The sequence below is a fragment of the Protopterus annectens genome, chromosome 6.part1, assembly GCF_019279795.1.
Source record: "Protopterus annectens isolate FY-2018-M chromosome 6.part1, PAN1.0, whole genome shotgun sequence".
Taxonomy (NCBI): Eukaryota; Metazoa; Chordata; order Ceratodontiformes; family Protopteridae; genus Protopterus; species Protopterus annectens.
Window position 1 is genome coordinate 61058167 of NC_056738.1, and position 22889 is coordinate 61081055.

A 22889-nucleotide genomic window follows, 5' to 3' on the forward strand; every position below is an offset into this window, starting at 1 on the left:
TGAGTGCAGTGAGTTGGTGGACTTTAAGGATTCCCTGCGGGATGCACTGGTGATGCTGGGTGGGCTGCGGGATGCACTGGTGATGCTGGGTGGGCAGATTGATCTGACTAGGGAGATGATTTTTCGGAGCTGAGATCAGAATTGGAATTGCCTAGAGATGGTAAGGCCTTGCTGTGTCTAATAATGGTGGTTGCCAAAAAAGCAGTTATTAGAAAACTGAAATCCAAACCGACTATACTGGAAGTAGTGAATATAGTAACAGAGGTAAAACAACTGGAATTGAGATCTTTAGAAAAGAGTAGGAGTAAACTATGTAGGAAAAAATGGGAATTGTGGGAATAATGTCTACAAGGTAAGAATGAACTCTAAAAGGTGGCAGGACTTAAATGAGCTATGTAATGTTTGAGTGAGAAAGATTAGGTAGATTATAAGTGATGTATAATGTTTGCAACTAGGAGTGTGTCAGAATAGTTTGTGATGTAAAATGCTTGCAACTAGGATTCTGTCGGTGTGGTTTGTTTTCATTAATATAAATGTATCATTGGCTATGTAGTAAGTGATGGTTTAATAAAGATGTTTCTTACTTAAAATAAAGGCAGGAATTGAATATTTTATGTAATATTGCTTAGTTTATATGATGTATAGCAATATATGAAGTATAATGTTTGTTACATTGATGTAATTTGATTACTTTTATATCAATGTAAAATTGCCTATGTCACAAGTGATAATTCAGTAAAGGTGTTAGGGGAAAAATGGATATTTTCAACATGTAGAAGTATTTTCCTTTACTTTCTCTTCTTAAAATTTAAGGAAATTGCTCTTTTGTTTTGTATTTATATACCATTTCCTTTCCTAAAGCAATTTTCTTCAGGGTAGAACTTCAAAGTGTTGTGCTTTCCGTTAATAGTCCTTTGAAATGTATTTGGAATTTGATGCTTGGTACTTACTGTGCATTTTTTTCTTTTAACAGCTTTAAGGACAACTCAACAAGTTCTTGAATAACTGGGGTGGGAGAAGATCATGGCATCCAAACGTGGGCAGGCTAGTTATTCGGATACAGCCCCCTTCCTTGCCCAGCCTGACAGCACTAAGGAGAAAAACTCTGAGAGATCTCAGTACTCAGGAGAAGTCAAACATGCGGAACCTAGCCCGGTGGAGGAAGTAGGACCTGATGAACCCGAACTCATCTCAGGCTTGTCTTTCTGCCGATCCCTTATCATAGTGTTTGTACTGTGTTATGTTAACTTAATTAACTATATGGACAGATTCACTGTAGCAGGTAAGATAAGCAGGAACAGCTACAAAGGAAATCCTCTATAGTTGAATTGTGGGTAGGTTTAAAGAATGACATTGATTTTTGACTAGAGGAGACATTTGTTTACTTTTGTATCCCTTCACTGTGTGATCAGTATGTGTTTTGCTGCTTGTCGTCTGATATTTATTTTCAAAAATGCATTTATTGTAGTAAAAAAAGTTTTTTTTGGAACATAATGGTAAAATCATTTTCAGTGTAAAAGTGTGATGAAGTACATTTTAAAAAGTTTATTTTTAAGTCTTTTGGTGTCCCTTTACATTTTAACATGTCTAGAATTGTGTCTTCCCTAGTCAGTAATCATAGTTATTCATATTTGTTATCCTGTTGGGTTGGCTTGCTGTGGATTCACATGCCAGTAGATTGATTTGCCAAGGTGCCTGGAGTAGGGTTTACCAGTGCCCTGCTCAGAAACTGCATCTGTCCAGTACCATTTATAGTGCATTACTCAGCATGTCTGTGTGATGTAGAGTGAACTAGTAGTCAGTTATGTGTGTTTGGAAGGGCATTTTTCCTAAGAGGTCATTATAATCCAGCACTTCAATCAGCACAGGAGCTTCATGGGTAGTAGTTAAGCTTAACTGGGGGCAGTGCTTAAGTGCCAGCAAAATACATACATACAGGCAATGGAAAATGCCTCGATCAGCTTTGACTTTTACCATATCTGATGTGTAGAGTACCATATGTTTACATCACCTGCATTGTGAACATTCTGCTCTACAAAACAAACAAGGAAAATTCAGAGCTAAACATACTTGCTTTGATCTCATCACAGCTAGAAAAACACTACTTAAGGCAATTGAGAGAACATCCCTTTAAGACTGGTCATCTCTTGAAAAGTTCTGTTTTATACTCTCTCCACTTTAATGTAGCATTTACATGCTTTTACTAACTTGCTAAGATGTGATTTGTTTCCCTCACTTTAGTAATCAAGTGGGTTAGTGATTGCAGTTCTAAACAGTAACTTGCAATATTTATCATGGAGTGATGTCTTCTAATGGTGATATTTATCTGTTGCACCTTGTAGGTCAGGAAGCTGTTCGAGGAAGTGAACCAAAAAAAATCTAGTCATGTGTATTAAAAAAAATCAAAAAGCAAAAACAAACAATGTGAAAAAAGTAAAAAAGTAGACATGGGGCAAATAAATAAAAAAATCCAGTTTTATTTATTGCATCTGAAGTAGTTAACTTCATTTGATCAGCAACCTGTGGGTTTCAGATCCGACATGGATCCGAGCCGACAGCATACCAAGCAAAAAGATCCGAGTTACAAGCTCCTCCCCCTTACCCAAACTACACTGCAACCTCCTTCCAATCCTCAGATCTCGTTTGCCGCGGCTTTGCCAAGCACGGGATTCGTCGAGCTCCAGGCAAGTGTAGCAGTCTTTTACTATGACCGTTGTTTCAACTTTCTTTTTTAGTCTAGTTTTTTCTGTGGCTGTGTATATTAGTTCTTTTCTTTGTGTATCATTCTCCCTAGCTTTTATCTCCCCCTTCACCTTTGGTAGTTGTCCATCCCTTAGTAGGCCTCTTTTCCCTCCTTCAGGTGTGCATGTGTGTCTAGAGTATGGCCGAAAGTCATAAAGTGACTTTTTCCAAGTGCTCTGAGTGTGGCCATAAGCTGTCGCCAGCGGATGGTCACACTCAGTGCGTGACCTGCTTGGGGGTTCCGCACTTTTCTTCGGGCTGCCAGATCTGTGCGGCCTTCAACCCCGGGGCCTCATGGGATAGGAGGAACAAGCTGATTCTGGCGAGTCTTCTACCCGCAGAATCAGCTACTTCTCCTTCACTCTCTGTAGCGACAGCCGCGGCTGCCCAGACAGCCGGCCCCTTCCCCTGTCTGGGACTCACCCTCCCACCTTGTCTCAGGGAGAACGAAGAGGCCAAGAAGGACAAAAAAGAGAGAAGGGAGAGAGAGAGAGAGAAAAATAGAGAGAGAGAGAGAGAGAAAGAAGCCACAAGTGGCAGGCCGAACTGGACCCCTCGGCCCCTCTCGCTAAAGTTGTCTCTTCTCCCTTGAGAGTTTCCAAGTCTTCCTCCCCACGGCTCCGTTCGCCACATTTCTCTTCAGAGCTGGAGGAGGAAACCCGACCAGCCTCGAGGTCGTCGTCCCATTGGCCCTCCCGGCCAGCTTCAGCACCTTCCTCCAGGTCTACCCACAGCATCTCAGAGGCAGATATGGACCGGATGATGCCTCGATTCGTGCAAACTCAGCTGCAGATGGGAGTGTTGCTGCCCCCCCCCCCCTGGGGGGAGCTCAGCTCCATTGTTCGCCCCGATAGCTCCTTCTCCGATCCACCACCAGATTTCGGAGTCTTCGGATCCGAGGAACCCCAGAGTCAGGGGGTCGGCGCCAATGGTTATTCCTACCTTGACGCTGGCCATGCCCTCGAGCTTATCAGATCCGCTTTCGGATCCAAGCTCTCGGAGCCGCGAGTTGGGCATCGGATCCGGGTGGGGGTGAGTGTGTCTTCGGCTCCTTTGCGGTCGGAGCACACCGTCCTCTCGGGTCCGACCGTTCCGGCTCCAGCACCGATCCCCTCATCGGATCCGAGGGGCCCGGCCACCTGTATTAGAGAGGCCAGTTCCCCTTTGGCATTCGATGTGGTAGAGAGAGTTCTCTCTGGAGGATCGAGACCCCTCACTCTTTCCTCAGGGTCCGCCCCCGCAGCTCAGTTTGTCCCTCATCATCCCATCCCCCCAGGGGCAGCCTGTGTCGTTGACGCCCCAGCCACTTCCCCTGGAGGAACATGATTCTGTTGGTGAGCCCCCTCGGACACCCCCCACCGAGGAGGTACCTCACAAACGCCTGTGCAAAAGGAGGCACTTGGACTCCCCTGAGTCCCTCACCGAGGATACAGATTTGGAGGAAGGGGAAGGTTCCCCCAAATCACCCCCTGACGACATCTTCTTTGGAGACATTATGGAAATACTCCGCCAAAGGGAGGGGTGGTCCGCCAAAAAACCTTCCTCGGATGAGTCGATATTCCTGGAGGCGTTCGACACAGGCCCATCTACCTCTTGGGTGCCCCCCCCAGCCGACCCCCTGGTCGACCTGATTACCAACAGGGAGTGGAAGGAGCCGGACACTGTACAGCCAATACCCAGAAGGCCCGATAAGGTTCTTAGTCCCCCTGCAGACAGAGCTTCGTGGAGCAAGGGTTCCCCGGTTGATGCCATGGTGGTGGCGGCGGCCACCAAAAAGGAACTCTCCCAGGAAAGTTCTTCGGTCCATCCCCCTGACAAGGAGTCTCGGGCAATGGACCGTATTGGAAAGCGGGCTTTTGCTTCAGCTACCTATTCTATAAGGGCGCTGAATTTACTTGGCCCATGTAATCAGACTGCAGCTGGACCTGGTCAAAGAGTATGCTGAGTCTCCCCCAGAGTCCATGTCGGCCGAGGATAAACAGACTTTCTCGGCTCGTATGGCCACTCTCAAGTCAGTGTCTAATACTTCTATGCGGCTACTTTCCCAGGCCATGGAGGGAGCTGCTAGAGCTAGCGGGTCCGGTATCGCCTTAAGGCGTCATGCCTAGCTTCGACTTTGCAATTTCTCGGAGTCCTTCAAGGCATCCTTCGCGAATGCACCCTTTGACGGGTCGACCCTGTTCGGGAAGACCGTCCGCGAGATGCTGGTCCAGAGCAAGAAAGATGGGAAAATGCTGTCAGCCGTCGGAATCTGCTTCTCTACCCCTCAAAGGTCCTTCTGCAGAAACTAGCGAGGGCAGAAGAAAATGTGGTTCCGGAAATCTCAGCAGGCCTGGAGGCAGAGGGGGACCGAAGAATTTTGGGTCATGGGAACCCTTTTCCGACTGACCCACGCAGCAGCCCTGAGGGGTTGCCCGACTGCTCTTCTCTGGAGGCAGTCTGAGGGGTTTTTTTGAGGCACCTGGCTCAGTGGGAGTCCATCATGACAGATCGCTGGGTGCTTCAGATAATATCTAGAGGCTATTCAATCCCCTTCATAAACAAGCCCCCTTACTCAAGGCGCCTCCCAGATGTCCCACCCACTCAAAGAGAGGCTGTGGCTTTGGAAATAAAAAAGCTGTTAGAAAAAAGAGCCATCTAGCATGTGCCCCCAGACCAGTCCGGATCAGGCATCTACTCCAGGTTCTTTCTGGTGCCAAAAAAGACGGGGGACTTAAGGCCGATTCCCGACCTGTCAACAATGAACCTTTTTAGTTGCCAAGTAGAAATTCCGGATGGTCACGCTCCAATCCATCCTGCAACTCTTGCAGGAGGAGGACTGGATGTGCTCCATAGACCTCAAGGATGAGTACTAACATATTCTAATGGACAGACGGTCCAGGAGGTTTCTCCGCTTTCAGCTAGGGGCCAGTTATTACCAGTTCAGGGTCCTACCCTTCAGTCTCACCACAGCCCCCAGGGTGTTCACCAAGGTCATGGCAGTTGTAGTGGCCTACCTGAGGCTCCAGGGCATACAGGTCTTCCCGTACCTAGACGACTGGCTCCTCACCACCCCCACCAGGCATGTACTTTCTCTAGCCAGGGATTTCTTCCTCCGGATATCACCCCGGTTGGGGATAACTATAAATGTCAAGAAGTCTTTCCTCCAGCCTGTTCAAGTGTTGGACTTCATAGGGGCCAGGATAGATACCCTCCAGGCCAGGGCCTTCCTAACGTCAGACAGACTTCACAGCATGACTCTGCATGTGCTAGCCCTCTTTCAGTCCCCTGCTCCCCCAGCAGAATTAGTAATGAGAGCTTTGAGGTCCATGGCGGCAGTGATCAGTCTGATTCTTACGCTCGTCTGCACATGAGGGTTCTACAGTGGATGTTGCAAGCCCAGTGGTCTATTCTACACCACCCTCTAGATTTCCTGATTCCCCTCAGCAGGGTTTGCAGGAACTCCCTCATGTGGTGGCTTCAATCCCAAGCCCTTCGGGAAGGACGACCCTTTGTTATGTCCCCACCCCAGGCCACAGTGACCACGGACACCTCTCTCCTAGGGTGGGGGGGGCATTGTGCGGGCAGGACTGTCCAAGGCACGTGGACTCAGACTGAGACCGTACTGCATATAAATGTCCTGGAGATGAGGGCAGTCCTTTTAGCGTTGAAGGCCCCTTCATGCCTCTCTTCCTCTGGGGACTATTGCTATCCAGTCGGACAATATGTCATTGGTCTGGTATATCAACAATTAGGGGGGAGCCAGGTCTTACCCCCTTTGCCGAGAAGCCATGAGAGTTTGGGAGTGGGTGATCTCCACCATCCGCTTCCTGTTAGCAACACATATTCCCGGTTGGTCCAACTTACTGGCAGACAAATTGAGCAGAACTATCCTCTCTCCTTACGAGTGGTCTCTGAATCCTCGTGTAGCGGAACAGATCTTCCACAAGTGAGGTCAGCCTTGCTGCGATCTCTTCGCATCGCCTTCCAGCGTGAAGTGCAGTGAGTTTTTCGCTCTAATTCCTCCTTTGGGGGAAGCCCCCAGAGATGCTCTAGTCCATGCTTGGCTGCCCTGTCTTCTTTATGCATATCCTCCACTTCCACTTATGACAAAATTTTTGCAGAAAGCTCGTCGGTTGGGGAGCAAGATTATCCTCATAGCCCCATTCTGGCCTCATCAAGGCTGGTTCCCCCTGCCTGCAGTCTCATCTCATAGCTCCACTCTGGATCTTGGATCCCATTCCGGATCTGATTTCTCATCCCTCGGGAATGGCTCCTCCGAACCTGGACTGTCTCAAACTCTTAGCTTGGCTGACCTAGTTCCCCTAGTTGCCAGGAGTCCCGGTATCTCTTCACAAGTCAAATCTATCCTGGTGGCGGCACATAAACCCTCTACCAGGAAGATTTACAGTAGCAAATGGAAACGTTTTTCCATTTGGGCTTCATGAAAGAACTTTGATTCTTTCGCCGCTCCTATTCCAGCGGTAGTGGAATTCTTGTCTCATATTTTTCAGCAAGGGGCCAGCTCATCTACTGTGAAGGTTCAGCTGGCTGCAATTGCCCATTTCCATATTGGGGACAACTTTGGTTCTCTCGCTGCTGCCAGAATTTGTAAGACCTTTCTAAAAGGCACTTTTCTTTTGAGATCCCCTGTTAGAAATTCATCCCCACCGTGGGATCTGACCTTAGTTCTTCAGGCGTTAGTTGTGCCTCCATTCGAACCCACAGCTTCCGTTGATCTGAAGTTCTTGTCATGGAAGATGGCTTTTTTGGTAGCCATTACTTCAGCTAGGAGAGTGTCGGAGCTTCAGGCTCTCTGTATCAAACCTCCATACCTCGTGTTTCATAAGGATAGTGTATCTCGCAGGACTAATCCCTCTTTTCTCCTTAAAGTTGCTTCCGAGACGAACATTAATCAGTTCATTAATTTGCCCATCTTTTTCCCTAATTTCCAGAACAAAGGAGAATATAAACTTCATTTGATGGATGTTCATAGACAGTTACTTTTTTATTTGCACAGGACGGCTGTCTTTCCTAAATCTGATCAACTTTTTGTCTCCTTTGCTCAGCCTTTTCTAGGGAAACCAGTTTCAAAGGTGACTCTCGCCAGGTGGATTTCGAGTTGTATCCTATAAACATACAGAGAGTCTGGCTTACCAGAACCAATGGGAGTTCATGCTCATTCTACGCATTCTATGGCAACATCTGCTGTATTCTGGTCTAGAGTTTCCCTGGATGACATTTGTTCAGCGGCTACCTGAGCGTCCTCTCACACCTTTATTTCTCATTATAAACTGGATTTGGTGTCTTGTGGAAGGGCTGCCTTTGGCTCTGCATTGCCCCAGAATATCCTTCCTTAAGGGCCTCCCAAGATTCCGGTAGCTGGGGACTCTGTCCCACAGGTTGCTGATCAAATGAAGTTAACTGCTTTAGGTAAAGAAGTTATGTACTCACCATAACGTTCCATCTGAGTAGGTAAACTTAATTTGTCAGCAACCGTCCCTCCCTCCTTCCCCCTGACCTTGATGGTTATTTAGCTGAGCTCGAGGTTCGGACTTATGAGCTTTACTTTGTCCTTGAGTCAGGTGTCTTAGGTTGTTATTTTGTTTTGTTATTATGTGCAGGTGGCAAATGCGATCTGAGGATTGGAAGGAGGTTGCAGTGTAGTATGGGTAAGGGGGAGGAGCTTGGAGCTCAGATCTTTTTGCTTGGTATGCTGCCGGCTCGGATCCGTGTCTGATCCGAAAACCACAGGTTGCTGACAAATTAAGTTTACCTACTCAGATGGAACGTTATGGTGAGTACATAACTTCTTTTTTCTTACAGTTTTTTTTTACGTAGACTTCTTCAGTATAAATTAACATATTCCCAGCTCTCCAGTATATACAGTCAGCAATCATATGATCAAGTCACATGATATAAAATGATTCAAAAACATTTTCAAAATTTGCTGCACTAGTAATTCATGCGTTTATAAAATAAGAGAATTTTATTTCCTAGCTAATCTTTCAGTTAAGAAACACTTTATTTTATTTGCTTCATTTAATCTTGGAAATGTATTGACTTGCAAGTACAAGTGCAGTGCCAATATGTTTCATGTTCTTTTAATTTATTTTTATAATCACCTCCCTTGTTCTAATGCAGCAAAATATTTTTTAATCAGTACAATATGCTGAGTGTCTATAAAGTTTATTATTGTGTTTTCATTTAATTGCATAACAATGTTTTTTTAATCTGTATAAAGACGTTTCTTGTAGTCATACCTACATAAAACATGTGCCTAATGAACATGATGATAAATATACCACACCAGTAGAATTGAACAGATTGTGATTCGAAACTGAAAAAAAGTCATGTCTAAATGCTTTATCTGTCAGTGACCCTTCAGAAGTAAAATTACAGGTGCCACATAAACTGTATTTATGTGTTCCAAACCTTTTGTCCATTTGAACAAGTTTAATTAGTAATAGCATTTTTAGTTAGATATTTTTAAGTTAAGCTTTCCGGTTGTCAGCAATACTATTCTTGGTGTAGGTATGGTCAACTGTCATTTCAAGACAAAATGTGTTAGAAGTAAAATTTGTTGTTATAATTTTAATCATTGAATCTGTTCCTTTTATGTAAAATTGGTTGATATTTTTTCTCTCTCTTACTTATGACTGCTGGCAATAACTTGAAGGAGTTATGTAATGCAACCTTTTCTGACAAACATTTTAATAATAAAATCAATTTCATGTAAAAGTTATGTTCCTCGTGTTTCACTGTTGCAGTCATTACATTTGGGTAATCTGCTGGCAGGTTGCCCTCAGTCGGCCTGAATTCCAAAGTCTTGGGTCCTGCGTCGGTTGCTGTCTCCTCTTCCATGACGTCAGGTCGTCAGGGGTATAAAACAGGCAACTGACGCCATTTTCTTTAGTCTTCCTTGCCGCGCGGTGCCCGAAACAGAAGCAGTTCGCAAGTGCCAGTCGGCCAACTCCTGAAATTTTCGAATTCGAGTTTCAGAACCGAAGTCTTCACTAAAACTAAGTACCCCGTTAGGGAATCTTTTTCTTGCTCCATACCGATGTCAGTAAAAGTTAATAATTCCATTACTTGTGGGAAGCAAATACCTCATAAGGATTTCCATTTGTACTGTATTCCTTGCCTAGGCCCTGATCATAACGTGCCTAGCTGTTGGTTTTGTGCTAGATTTAACCAACGTACTATCAAGCGTCGGTATATCTTTGCTTCAAAATATTTTGGAAACAGATTTAACTATCCTGAAATGTCGTCGGATAGCAATCCGACTACCAGAGTTCACAAAAAACGCAAAGAAAAGGTCAGAGACAGACCGTCGAGGTCCAAAACCGATGACGAAGCTTCTCCTAAGCCAATCGCCGGTTTGCCAGTAGTCAGTGAGGTGCTTTCGCAGCCCCTGATACCCACTACTTTCCAGTCACAGGCCTCTACCGAGACCCATGTGAAGTCCGGTATGCCACGAGATTCTCAAAGTTTTGTACCCGCGGATGTCTCTCCCTCGTATGGGTCTGGAGCCGCTGAGCAGGCACCGGCTTCTGAATGTGTCTTCAGGCCTCGGCATTTCTATATAAAACTGATGCCAGCTTCAAAATCAAAGACAAAAGCAACTTCTAAAGCTAAAAAAGCGATGCATGAGCCATGTGCACAGGCCTCTATGCAAAAAAAAGCAGATGATCAAAATTGCTGAAGACCGAATTACCTTGATCAGGGGTTCCCAACCCCCTCCTGGTAAGAGGCCTAGGCAAGACACTGATTATGAATCTTCCGATCAGGTTTCTATTTCTTCTGCTACCTCTTCTGATCAGGAATTTTCTATACCACCCTGTGAGGATTCTGATGCAGAGGAATCTATCCCATCTGCATCTCCTCCTGAAGATTATTCCTTTGGAGAAACCTTGCATACTTTGAGGGAGCATTTTCACTGGGAGAGTCAATATTTCTCTGAATCAAAAAAGAGGCTTAGGGATTTTCTTCTTCTCTCTCAGCATAGGCCTTTAGCCATACCTCCTGTTTTAGACATTGTAGATGATGTGTTTTCGGAGTCAAGCTTGACTCCAGACTCCTTACCTCTGGCTCCTAGCAAGTCAGACAGATATTACAGGGTTCCTGACTCACACAAATTTTTATTTAAAAACCCTGCTGCTGACCCTGAAACTATTTCACAAGGTCCAAAAGGTGTTAAGGCCTCTGACAGAGATTCCAGGGCACTGGATAGATGGGGAAAGATGGTTTATACATCTGCAACCTTGGCAATTAGGGCCTTAAACTGCCAGTTTCATATGCTCCAGTATCAACAACATGTTATGGGATTACTGAAAGAGAAAATTATGTTGATTTCTGAATGTGCAGAAAATAAAGAATTGCAGGAATTATTGCATGCAGCAGAACAAGTTGGAAAGCATACTTTGCAATGTGGATGTTCTTCATCTCACATTGCTGCAGTCCTTACACTTGGGTAGTCCGCTGTCCTCGGTCGGCCCGAATATCAAAAAGTAAGGCTGGCGTCGGGGTCAGCGGCATTTGATGACTGACATCAGGACGCCGGGGTATGAATGCATGACCGACGCCATCCTCCCGCTTTTGCCGCATGGTCCGATGCAAGCAGTATTGCAAGTACGGTTCAGACCCGTCAAAAGTTATTAAGTACCCTTGTAGAATATTTTTAGTTTTCTTGCCTCAGTGGTTTACCGGATGTCAGAAAAGTGAATTAGAGACTATCATACTTTGTGTATTCCTTGTTTAGGGCCTGAGCGGGACAAAGCAGTTCAGGTTACTATACTCCCTCCCTGCCTAGGGTGGTTAGGCCCTCTCTTCTGTTTCCAAAGGCTTCCCAGAGAGCCAGGTTTAGCTTCTCAGTTTGTCACTCTAGTTCTCTTCTTCAGGTGCCCAAGAAGCATATATATAAATGGCAGAAGACTGACACTTGATTACTTGATTAGGGGCCCTTTTGATAAGAGACTCCAGGGTGGAGCCTGATTTGGAAGGTCAGGACTTCTCTGATTCAGGAAAAAGGCTTAGGAATTTTTTTTTACTCCCAGCATAGGCCTTGGCTATCCCCTCCTGTTTGGATGTAGTGAAGATTTTTTACAGAGGCTTTCTCTAATTCTTATTCTTTCCCTCCTGCCTGGTTAAACTGGATAGGGTGCCTGCAGGGTAAGCATCTTTCAAGTAAGAATCTTTTTTAAAGAGTTAGGGGCAGACTCCAGAAACTGTTAGCCAGGGGCCTAAAGGTGTTAAGGCTTCTTGTTGTCAAGAACTGTTCCTGCAGATAAAGAGGCCAGGGCCTTGATAGATGTGGGGAAAGAAAGTTATACTTCTTCCACTAGCTATATGAGGCTTTGAACTGCCAGTTTCACATGTTGAAATACAAAACTATCTCCAAGGTTGATGCTCAAGGGAAGGTTGCTCAAGGAAGGTATTGATTGTAAAGAGTTGTTAGATTTAGTACATGTAAGAACAGGTGGGTAAGCATTCTTTGCAATGGTTTTGATGCTGTACAGGCCTAGGGTGGGTCTAGACTGGGTCAAATCTTCAGAGGCAGGCTTCAAAAATTAAATCAAAATTTATCTGACCATGTTAAACAAGGATTTAGAAAGGATCTTTTACAATCTTATGTGTTGTTTGGCAGTTCTGTTGAGGCAGGAATTGAAAAAGAAGTCTATGAATCTATGCAGAGCTTTAAGCATTTTTGCAGGTTCAAGTTTTTGCAGGTTTAAGTAGAAAAGGGCCTACCAAGGGTGGACGATCCTTCTATGATTCCCAGGCTAGGGTAGATCTAGACGCGGGAGGGCAGAGGGCAGGGTCAGGCCCAGAAGAACAGGGAGTTCTCACAGTCAGTCTCGGTGAGCAGAGGGGTCAGTCCTGCAAAACAGAGCCACGACCTATTTTTTCAGCTGGCAGCCTTCGCCTGGCCTGACAGCTGGGAGGAAGGCTGGCACTTGGATTTTTGAAAGAAAATTGAAGATTATTCAAGACAGATACCCATTTGATATCATACACCACATTTACAGGTTTTATTTCCATACCTTGCCCCCAAAAAGGCATGCCAGACGCTGCCTCTTCAACAAAGAATATAGGCGCACACAAGCAAACAAATGTTACTCCAAATAGCTATACAGCCGTCCCCGGTCCAGAAGCCAGATAGGGATTTTATTCTCTTCGTTTCTAGTGTACCCTTATAGGGAACACGTGGAGACCAATTTTGGATTTATCTATTATCAACACTTATCTGACATTCCCAAGTTCAAAATTCAAATGTTGACGCAGCAGCTTTCTCTGGGCTGCTGGGCAAAGATCATACTTTGGATCTCAAGGAGATCTACCTTCATGTTCCTATTGTGACTGGAGCAGGAAGTACCGCTTCCAGCTGGGACTTCACTATCGCCTCGTGTCCACGTTTCTCTGCGCCCGGCCCAGCACGTCCTCCTGCCAGCGATCTATCCAATAAAGTTCTGGCTCCAGTGATAGCTTTCTTCTTCTCAAGGAATGATATCATTCTTTGAATATGTGATAGCAGTGCTAAGATGCCTGGGGTATGTGCTTCTTCATCATAAAGTCCAGTCTATATAAAGTCTAAGATGCCTGGGGTATTCTAAGTGAATCTACAGCATCCCAGATGGCCTACCCTTGACCCTCGGACAAACTGGTACTCTTTTCCCTTTACTTCCAGATGGCATCAAGACTGTCCGGAGCAAGACAAGGACCTTTCTTTCCATTCCAGGGTTCATGGCATCTAGCTGACTGCTTCCCTAATGCCAAAATGTCAGTGAGGAAGAGGCATGACGATCCTAAAATGTATGGACACAGCACTGCCAGGATCTGACACTGTCATTCAAATAATATCTTGCATTCAAAGGGAATTCTGTGGTGGGCTCAGGACCAATGTCACCAGACAAGTGGCCTGCCAGACTACAACAGTTTGCATGGGCAGGTGTTGATTCTAACTTACAGCTCAATGAAAGGTTTCATCCCACAGCTTCACCTGTTGTCCCAGGAGGACACAGCCTGGCATATTCTGTTTTGAACCATAGATTTCTCATCCTTTGTTCAAGCAATTTTGGGATCTCAATCTGCAGCTACTACTGAGTAAACTATTCCTGTGTCAAAACTCTATTGCAGCAATGTGGATCTTGAACATCTACATTTTTTGATTCCTTAGAGGCCTCCTGCAGGGCCGCAGTTACTGGATCTGTGATTAGAAGGCATGCCTGGCTAAAAGAGAAAAATTTGCCTGATCATGTTAAAGCTAAATTGCTGGATGCACCGTTACAGCATGATACTCTGTTTGTTATTAAGGCAGAAGAGGTTTTAAAGAAAATGGAAGACAAAGCTAAGTCTATGCAAACTGTAAAAGACTTCTTACAAGTGCAGCCACCAAGATTCAGTAGACATTGGCCTACACAAAATTGGTCCTTTCTTGTGAAAAAACAGAGCTCCACGTGGCAAATCCAGGCGTCCTAAAGGTTCTAGATACCAGTCACAGGATTCTTACAGGTCAAAGCAATGGGATGCTTCTACCTCCAAAGCTGGAGGAAATAAAGCGCAACCCTACAGTAAGCAGTCTCAATGACTTCCCTCTGCCATCACCAAGCACTTATCTTTTGGCAGCACCCTTAGGGGGAAAGTTAACACTTTATGCTCAAAAATGGCAGTTAATAACCCAGGACAAGTGGGTATGAAACATAGTATCCCAGGGATGCAGATTCCACTTCCACACTCTGCCAGTTCCAAATGGTTGGCCAGATCTGCCAAAAAATCAGTGGGCAGAGGCACAGAAACAAGTTACGTCCCTCATGGATATGGGGGCTACTCAGCCAGTGCCAGAACAGGAAAAAGGGCAAGGGTTTTACTCAAGACTGTTCTTGGTACCCAGAAAAGACAAGGCCTGGCCCCCAATACTGGATTTATCAATTTTGAACACATTCCTGGACATTCAAAAATTCAGAATGCTAACTTTGCAGCAGCTTCTGCCCATGCTGGGCAAGAATGATTGGCTGGTGACTTTAGACTTAAAAGAGGCATACCTGCATATCCCAATAAGGGAATCGTACAGAAGATACTTCCATTTCAAGGCTGGCTTTATGCATTACCAATTCTCTGCACTGCCCTTTGGCTTATCTACTGCACCCAGGGTCTTTGCAAAGTGCCTGGCACCAATAATTGCATTTTGCAGACAAAGAAGTATACAAATCTATCCTTACTTGGATGACTGTCGCATTCAAGAAGAGAACAAGGACATTCTTCTTCAGCATCTGGCGTTTGTGAAAAGGCTTCTAACATGCCTAGGGTACACAATAAACGAAAAGAAATCACAACTGGTACCTTCTCAAAAGATAACATTCCTGGGTGCGAGCTTGAATACAACTGCCCAGATGCCTTCTCATGCCAGACAAACAAAGGCAACTGACTATTTACTTCAAACAGATGGCAGCAAAAACCCAGTTATCTGCAATACAAATTCTGCAGGCTTTGGGGTTTATGGCATCCTGCATTCTACTGATTCCAAATGCAAGACTGCATATAGGTTCATAGGTTCTTACTAGGCTATCCGCCCTAGGGCATTTATAAGCTAGCCAGAGTGTGTTTGGCTTTCGCCACCCATTTTAAAATAATTTTGCTGTGCCCTTTTTCAAGGTTAGTATACTGTGCCTCTGTCTAACAGTGACACAGAAGTGATACCCGGGGTAAACCTATGATCTCCCATCCACTCATCAAGATTCCTCTTGAAGAGAGTCAATGAGGGACTCTGCCTAACCTGGACTGGGATTTTATTCCAGAGTGAAGGGAGCCTCTGGGTTATGAATCTGTCCCTCCAGCATGTCCTATTTATTTCAGTGCTGAGGTTCAAGTCTCTCGAGCGCGTAGCTCAATAGGGTAAAATATCTAATAGGAAGTGGTGGCATTTTCTTTCTTTCTTTTCATTCATTAACTCATAGTCCCAAGTAACAACAGCATTGACAAAATTTAATTTTTATTTGGTTTGGTTAGCTGGTTTTTGTGGTGGTGTTTTATTTCATTGGTAGCAGCCAGATGTCAAGAAGACCAAGTCTGTTATTAATATTGTTAGAGTTATACTATGCTCTTGCAAGTATTTTGTGAAGGTTGCTGGGACAAGCAACCTGCCTACGGGTCAGACATGGAGGTTGGAACAAACAGGGGTCCAAGGATAATTTTGATGTTGCCAGGTGTAACGGTTTTCGTTGTAACATTGAACCACCTGGAACAAGTCAGGGAGAGATTTCTTTGCATGATAACAGTTTAGTAAAAAGACAAACTTAACTGATGCTGAGTGTATGTGTGTGTGTGTGTGTGTGTGTGTGTGTGTGTGTGTGTGTGTGTGTGTGTGTGTGTGTGTGTGTGCAAATTAAATATTTAGTTCTTGTTTCTACCTTTCCTTAGCACTGGTCCTGAGTTAAATAGGTTGATATTTGGAATATTTTACCTCTGGGCATTCATAAGTTAACACTTTAATGAGGGTTCTAAGTTACTTGCACTGCAGTAGAAGGGCTGATCTTGAGAGGCAATATAACTCAGTGTTAGTGTACCTTTTTATTTTCAAGTTTGTAGGAAAACAGTCTTAGAAAACAAAAAAAAAATCTCATGTTCTGGCCTATAGCAGAGTAATTATTTGTCTAATACAGTAAATTTACTAGCCAGATAATTACCACACAGCTTTTCTCTCCCTATTAAAATGAATGGAAAGTAAAATTGTAGCCTAACCTTGGAAAGTGAACCATTTGGCCACCATGGTGAACCTTGCCCTTTCCCCACTGTAATGCAATCTCAGAATAGGAATATTTAGTTTGGGGTGGGGTGTGCAGCCCTGCACTTTAGTAGGTTTTACTTGCTGTGTTGTTTTTCTTTTTGTCCTGGTGGCCAAGTGATTCAGTTCCCGAGGTTAGGTTAAACGGTTCCGGGTGTTCGATGTTTAGGGGATTCGGTGATGTTGTCTTGATGAACTGGTCTTCGACAATGTGGTGTTTCAGTGTTTTGAACTAGACCTGTTGTATGTGCAGGACAGATTTCATGTGTGGATCAATAGCGACTGCTAGGAGATTTGTGTGGTTAACAACTTTGATTATTGCCTGACTTGCGAATAAATAGTGAAATGAATTTTATTTAAAGGAGTTGTTAACTGGATTTTATTTAAGTGAGTTATTTTCTTAGGGATGAATAGTATGATTTTAGTTTTATTTAGGTTTAGGACTAGATGGTTATTCTACATTCAGGATTCAGTGGAATAGATGGCCATTTGAGTTTATTGTTGTGGGTCAGAAGTGGAGTTAGCAGAACAGACAACAGTTGAGTCATGTCCGTATTGAATAATAAATCATTGACACAGAGATGATGGAAATTGTTAGTGAAAATCTGAGTGAGAGAGGTCCAGGTATGGAGCCTTGGGGAAACCCCTGTAGAGGTGTTAAGATATGGAGCGATGGAGTTTTGCCATTTGACAGCCTGTTGTCTGTTACGTAACTTGAGAACCAGTTGGGTGTGCGGAGGGAAAGGCCAATCTTAGAGAGTTGGGTTAGAAGCAGAGGGTGAGAAACAATGTCAAATACTTTTGATAGGTCTAGGAAGATGGTGGATACAATTTTGCCAGCATCACATCCTGTATTAACTATGTCCATAAAAATAATAAGGGTGGCAGTTGTATTAGTTTGAAATACATTACTCTGCCAAATGTGAAGTAAACAGTGGTCATTCACACATCTCAGATGGTCACTGGAATTGAGTATTTGTTTTAGGGGATACTCTGCAGATGAAAGCTGAGGACAGTCAGAGGATCTCTGATGATTAATTATTGATATGGTTTGTTGAGCATGGCAGTGGGTGTGTCAGAGCAACGTGGCTATTACATTTGTGATATCTCCACATTCATGAGTGGTGTACCAGAAGGGGCATATTCCACTAGAACAGTAAGTAGGCAAAAGGAGATAAAGCTAATGGTTGCATTTTGAGAAATATAGTGTGGACACGAGCTATGTTTTTACTTTCAAGTTGTTACTTTTATTGTTGCATTTTCACAACTTCCCTAATGTAGATGTTTCTAGAGTGACTTCACAACAAGCATGCGCATTTTATGTTTTCTTATAGGGGTAATATATAAAATAATACATTTTGCTTTTACAGCATAAAATTAAAACCACAATGTTGTTTTTTTTTTTTCCTGAAAGTGAGCACTTTAAACATTGTTAAAGGGAAAAAATGGGAAGCACTACCAGGAATTGTGAATTGGCACTCAGAAGTGTAGTGTATTGCCGTTCTGTTACCTTTAGACCTCAAAAATAACTAGCCACAGTTTACAATGACTATCTAGATTTATTGTCCAAAATATTTGTTAAAAAAGTGTCCGATTGTGTCAGAAATATACTTCTATACTTATTGTCTCCACCAATAAACTTGTAAGGTCATTAGAATGTGCTAGGTTACTAAGTTACATTATACTTAACTTTGATTAGGTGTATAATACATCTGTTCAAGGTGGCAGAATGCAACTCATAACCAGAATTCATCCTTGTATTATAATTGGATGAAAAGTAAAAAAATAAAATCATTTTTATTTCACCAGCTAAGTCCACATTTCTGTCATTCTGCATGGGGTGATACCTGTATTCCTGATATGGACAATGGTAGTGTGTTGCTCTATAAATTAGAACTGAGATGCAGTGAAACCCTTGAGGGTAGAGTAGTGTTGCTGAGCGGTTTGTTCCAAAATCTCTCAGACATTCTTGGAAATGTTGTTTTGAACTGCTTTGGAGGAACTGACACATAGCCTCCTATGTAACAGCTAAGAAATGCAGTGTTTTAGAGGGCTTTTATTGTCAGTCTGTCACTATACCCACTTTCCCCCTTGTGGGCCATTTGACTTATAGTTACAGGGCTGGATGAAATAAACGCCCAGAATACTTGTGCACTAATCCCTTATCAGACGAGAATTAAAAATCTGATTTGAGTTCAAATCTGATTTGAATTCATCAGTCAAAGTGTCTTTCTCTTACTGTATATAGGCAGATGCCTACGTTATGTATACTGACATGCTGTATAAACTAGAACTGAGATACAGAGAAGGCCATGGGGGTGGAATGGTATTTTTGGCCATGACTTGGTATCTCATTAGAATTCCTTGAGTGTGTTTTTTATTGTGAACTATCTTCCCAAAACTGGCATACAACCGCTTTTATGTACAGCTAGCAAATCTAGTATTTGAGTGGATTTTTTTGTCCGTCTGTCTCTACTTTTCTCTTCCTGGGGCTATTTGACCTCTGCTCACAATGCTGTATGTGGTACTACTCTCTGGAATATATGTGCCCTTGTTCCTCTTTAGACTAGAAATAAAATTCCTACTTATTTCATCAGAAAATAAAAAAAAATTAAGTTCTAACATGTTGTAGCTAAAGTAGTACAGTTAAATTCAGCATTGGGATGAAATTATTTTCTTTTAAAACATCTTTGTTAAATTATTAGTTATAGGTGCACACATTAATTGAAAAGAAAACATATTAATACTTGTAATATTCATGCATTATACAGTACATACATTTTCTTTTTTTTTAACAATTAATCACTCCAACATTATATAAATTGATCAAGTCCTGCCTTCCCTTAAACCTTACTCCTCCTCTTGAACATTGTTCTGTATGTACTACTCCCACAAATTCCATTTATTTTTATGCAATTTGCTCCTTCCCTTTTCTAAAGATTCCATTTCTAGTTCCTTTAACTCCTTTACAATGTTTAGTAATTCAGTTACATTACAGCTGGTTTAAATTTTAATTTCAATTATCTAGTAATTTCATTTTTTTTGAGCAGCCTATAGCATTAAACTTGGTAAAGCTGTACTGTGTTTAAGCAAGTCAGATATTGTGCCCCATCTCAAAAGAATAATTTTCTTAAGTACAACAGTTTGTTCCCCCAACTTCTGACAGAGCGCTGTGTAGAGAAATTGTAAAATCTGCCAACTCACTACACTCCCAGAAAAGGTGTTCCTAATTACCTTGCATTTTCCATCATACTTCATCTTCAGTCTAGATGATGCAGTTGAATTTTTTAATACTACCTTCCTGAACATCCTTAATTACCATGCCCCCATAAGATTCTCCAGAACCAAAGCACAACCCTCCCCATGGCTACAGAAAACCACTAAGTCAGAAATGAAAAACAGGGATAAAGCCTGGGAGCACTGGCGCAAAACCAAAAACCCCTCAGCTAGACAGAAATTCCTAGAACTATGCAATAGAGTGAAAAAGCTAATAAAACAGGACAAATCCCAATACTACCAGTCTGCCCTAGTCTCCTCACAACACAGCCCCAAACAATTCTGGTCCTCCATAAACTTCATCCTCCACCCAGGTAAAGTCAGTACCCCTCCTCCTAACATCCCTCACTCCTCAGAAAATATTGCTACCTCATTCAACACACACTTCACCCAAACTATACTATCACTAGCTAAACAACACCCCCTCCCTCCAACCCACACCTTCAACTAGTAATCTCCCCACTGCCTTCTCTTTTCTCCTGTACCTACCTCCAACATAAAAACTCTTAACTAAACTTAAACCCACCAAATTAGCAGCAGACAGCCTCCCAAGTGAATACCTACAAATCGCAGCTGATGCTCTGGCCTACCCAGTATCCATCTTGATTAACCGATCTCTGTCAGAAAGTTACGTTCCCACACTGTGGAAAGTATCACATATAATTCCCCTCCACAAAGGCGGACCCTCCACAGAACTAACCAATTACCGCCCCATAGCTATTCTCTCTCCACTCTCCAAAATACTAGAGCGATGCATACACTCTCAGGTCTCAGACTACCTCCTTACTAACAACTTCCTTTCCAGTACTCAGCATGGTTTCCGACCAAACCGTAGTACCACCACTGCCTTACTCTCCTTTACTAACACTATCCTTCAGCATAAAAACAATGGCTATCTCTCCTCTGCTACTTTCCTAGACCTATCTAAAGCATTTGACATGGTCCCACACAAACAACTTATCTCTGTCCTCAATAACCTATCCTTCTCACAATCGGTCACCAACTGGTTTCAGAGTTACCTGTCTGACCGCCAACAATCCGTTGTATGGCAGAATGACATATCTCCCCAACTACCTGTCTCCATAGGGGTTCCCCAAGGATCCATCCTTGGACCCCTACTCTTCTCTGTTTACACCAATAATCTAGCCTCTGCCACCAAACATGGCAGACTCATACAATACGCAGATGACTCGACCATCATCTGCTCAGCCCAGTTCCTACCAAAACTGCAAAAAGTCACACAGGACGCCTTTTCCTCTGTTGAAACATGGTTATTAATACTCAACCCAAACAAAACTAAACTACTCATCTACCAACCCACCAAACATGCTCAAAACAACTCTCACTTTAACATCACGGCAAAAGACAACACCACTGTATACTCAACTGAGCACACCAAATTGCTAGGAGTGGAAATAGACAATAAACTAAAATTTGACATTCACATATCCATGACTGTAAAAAAAGTCCAGAAAAAACTAGGAGCGTTATACAGAAATAAGCAATTTCTCACCAAAGCAGCAAAGATTTCAATAGCAAATTCCCACCTTATCTCCACCCTACTTTATGCCTCTCCAATATATACCAACCTAAGGCAATGTGATCTAAACAAGCTAGAGACCTGCTACAACAAAATCGCTAAATTCGCCACAGGGGCATCCTACCGTAGTCACCACTGTCTCTCACTTGCTGAACTGGGCTGGCTTGAACTCCCTCACTTCCTTCAGTGGTATAAACTCTCACTCACCCACAAACTACTAAACCATCCACTAAATGTCCCATCCCTCCAGAATCTACTCCAACCCTATCGCACCACCAGACCACTAAGATCCAGCAGCAAAAATCACTTGCAGATCTCTAAAGCCAATAACTCTGCTGGTGAAGCACTATTCTCTTGCGCCATAGCCAAATTATGGAACTCACTCCCACCCACAATTACCCCCATACCATCATACACCCACTTCAAAACTTTACTAAAAGCGCAACTAAAAACATGCTGGCTATGCCCTTGCAACTCCCACTCTAATATCATCCACCCCATCCAACCACTACCTTTCTTTCCACTCCACTAACTACGTTGATTATAGCAAGCTCAGATGCTCATAAGCCAGTACTTATTATACAGCACGAACTTCTTCTTGTAACATTTGTTAATGTATGGTATGCACTTCATAGATAAAGATTCTAGTTGTCTACTGATGTACTATGTTCTTCATCTGTAAATATGTTGTAAGTAATTCATAGGTTCATGGGTTAATTGCTATGTAAATTGTTATTCACTATGTAATCCAATGTATATACTGTCTGTTTATTTTAACTGTGGAGCTTTTCTCCCCGGGCCTCCGCTGAAAATGGACCTACGTCCAGTCGGACACTCCTGGTCAGCAAACTTAAATAAATAAATAAATAAATAAATAAATAAATAAAATTTGCTGTCTACCTGAGGAAAAATTATCTGAAGATTGCTTTGGATATAGAAATACCTATGGAGGTACTTCCAAGCAAAAATCCTAAATGTTGTGGACTTTTCACACACCTGGGAGCCATACAGATGGCCTCCAGTTGTTTATTTATAAATTATCTTTCTAGTATCTCTCCCCAAGTTTTTTTCACCACTTCTGATTAGTACTTATAGTTGTCTCGCAGTATTTTATATAGCCTTCTAATTATCCCATGTTTAACAGTAGCTTCTGATCTGATGTTGTCAGTCTTTATTTATCCTTGATTGATGGGGTTCGGTCAATATCTGAATCGACTTGGCCATTACTACAGCTCATGGTGATCAAAAACTCTTGAGCTTAAGTCGATGGAGAGAAGCAGTTTGGGGTCACCTTCTTCCTCGACACCATCTTCTAGATGCACAGAGCTTCAGTTTATTTAAGATCCTCTGAGACAACTGCTTCTAAGCATATTCCTACGGTTCCGACAGCAACTATGGGACCGATAGCCTTATCGGAATCTGCATCTTCTGCACTAGGGGATCTTTGGTTCTGAAACAAATATTGCTTCAGTTCCAACAGCATCTGTGGAGCCGATGGTATCTGCATCTTCGACACCAAAGGATCTTTGGTTCCAAAACAAATATTGCTTTGGTCCTGACAGCATCTATGGA

General features: G+C 43.2%; 1 protein-coding gene across 2 annotated transcripts in view; it reads left to right on the top strand.

The window, feature by feature from the left end:
* SPNS1 (sphingolipid transporter 1 (putative)) overlaps positions 1-22889 on the top strand; it is a 1475635-nt gene that overhangs the window by 105451 nt on the left and 1347295 nt on the right. For both annotated transcript variants that reach the window (XM_044075481.1, XM_044075480.1), the window contains exon 2: positions 974-1282. In XM_044075481.1, the coding sequence (XP_043931416.1) occupies positions 1024-1282 (259 nt within the window). In that variant the 5' untranslated portion in view covers positions 974-1023. The remainder of the gene's footprint in view (positions 1-973; positions 1283-22889) is intronic.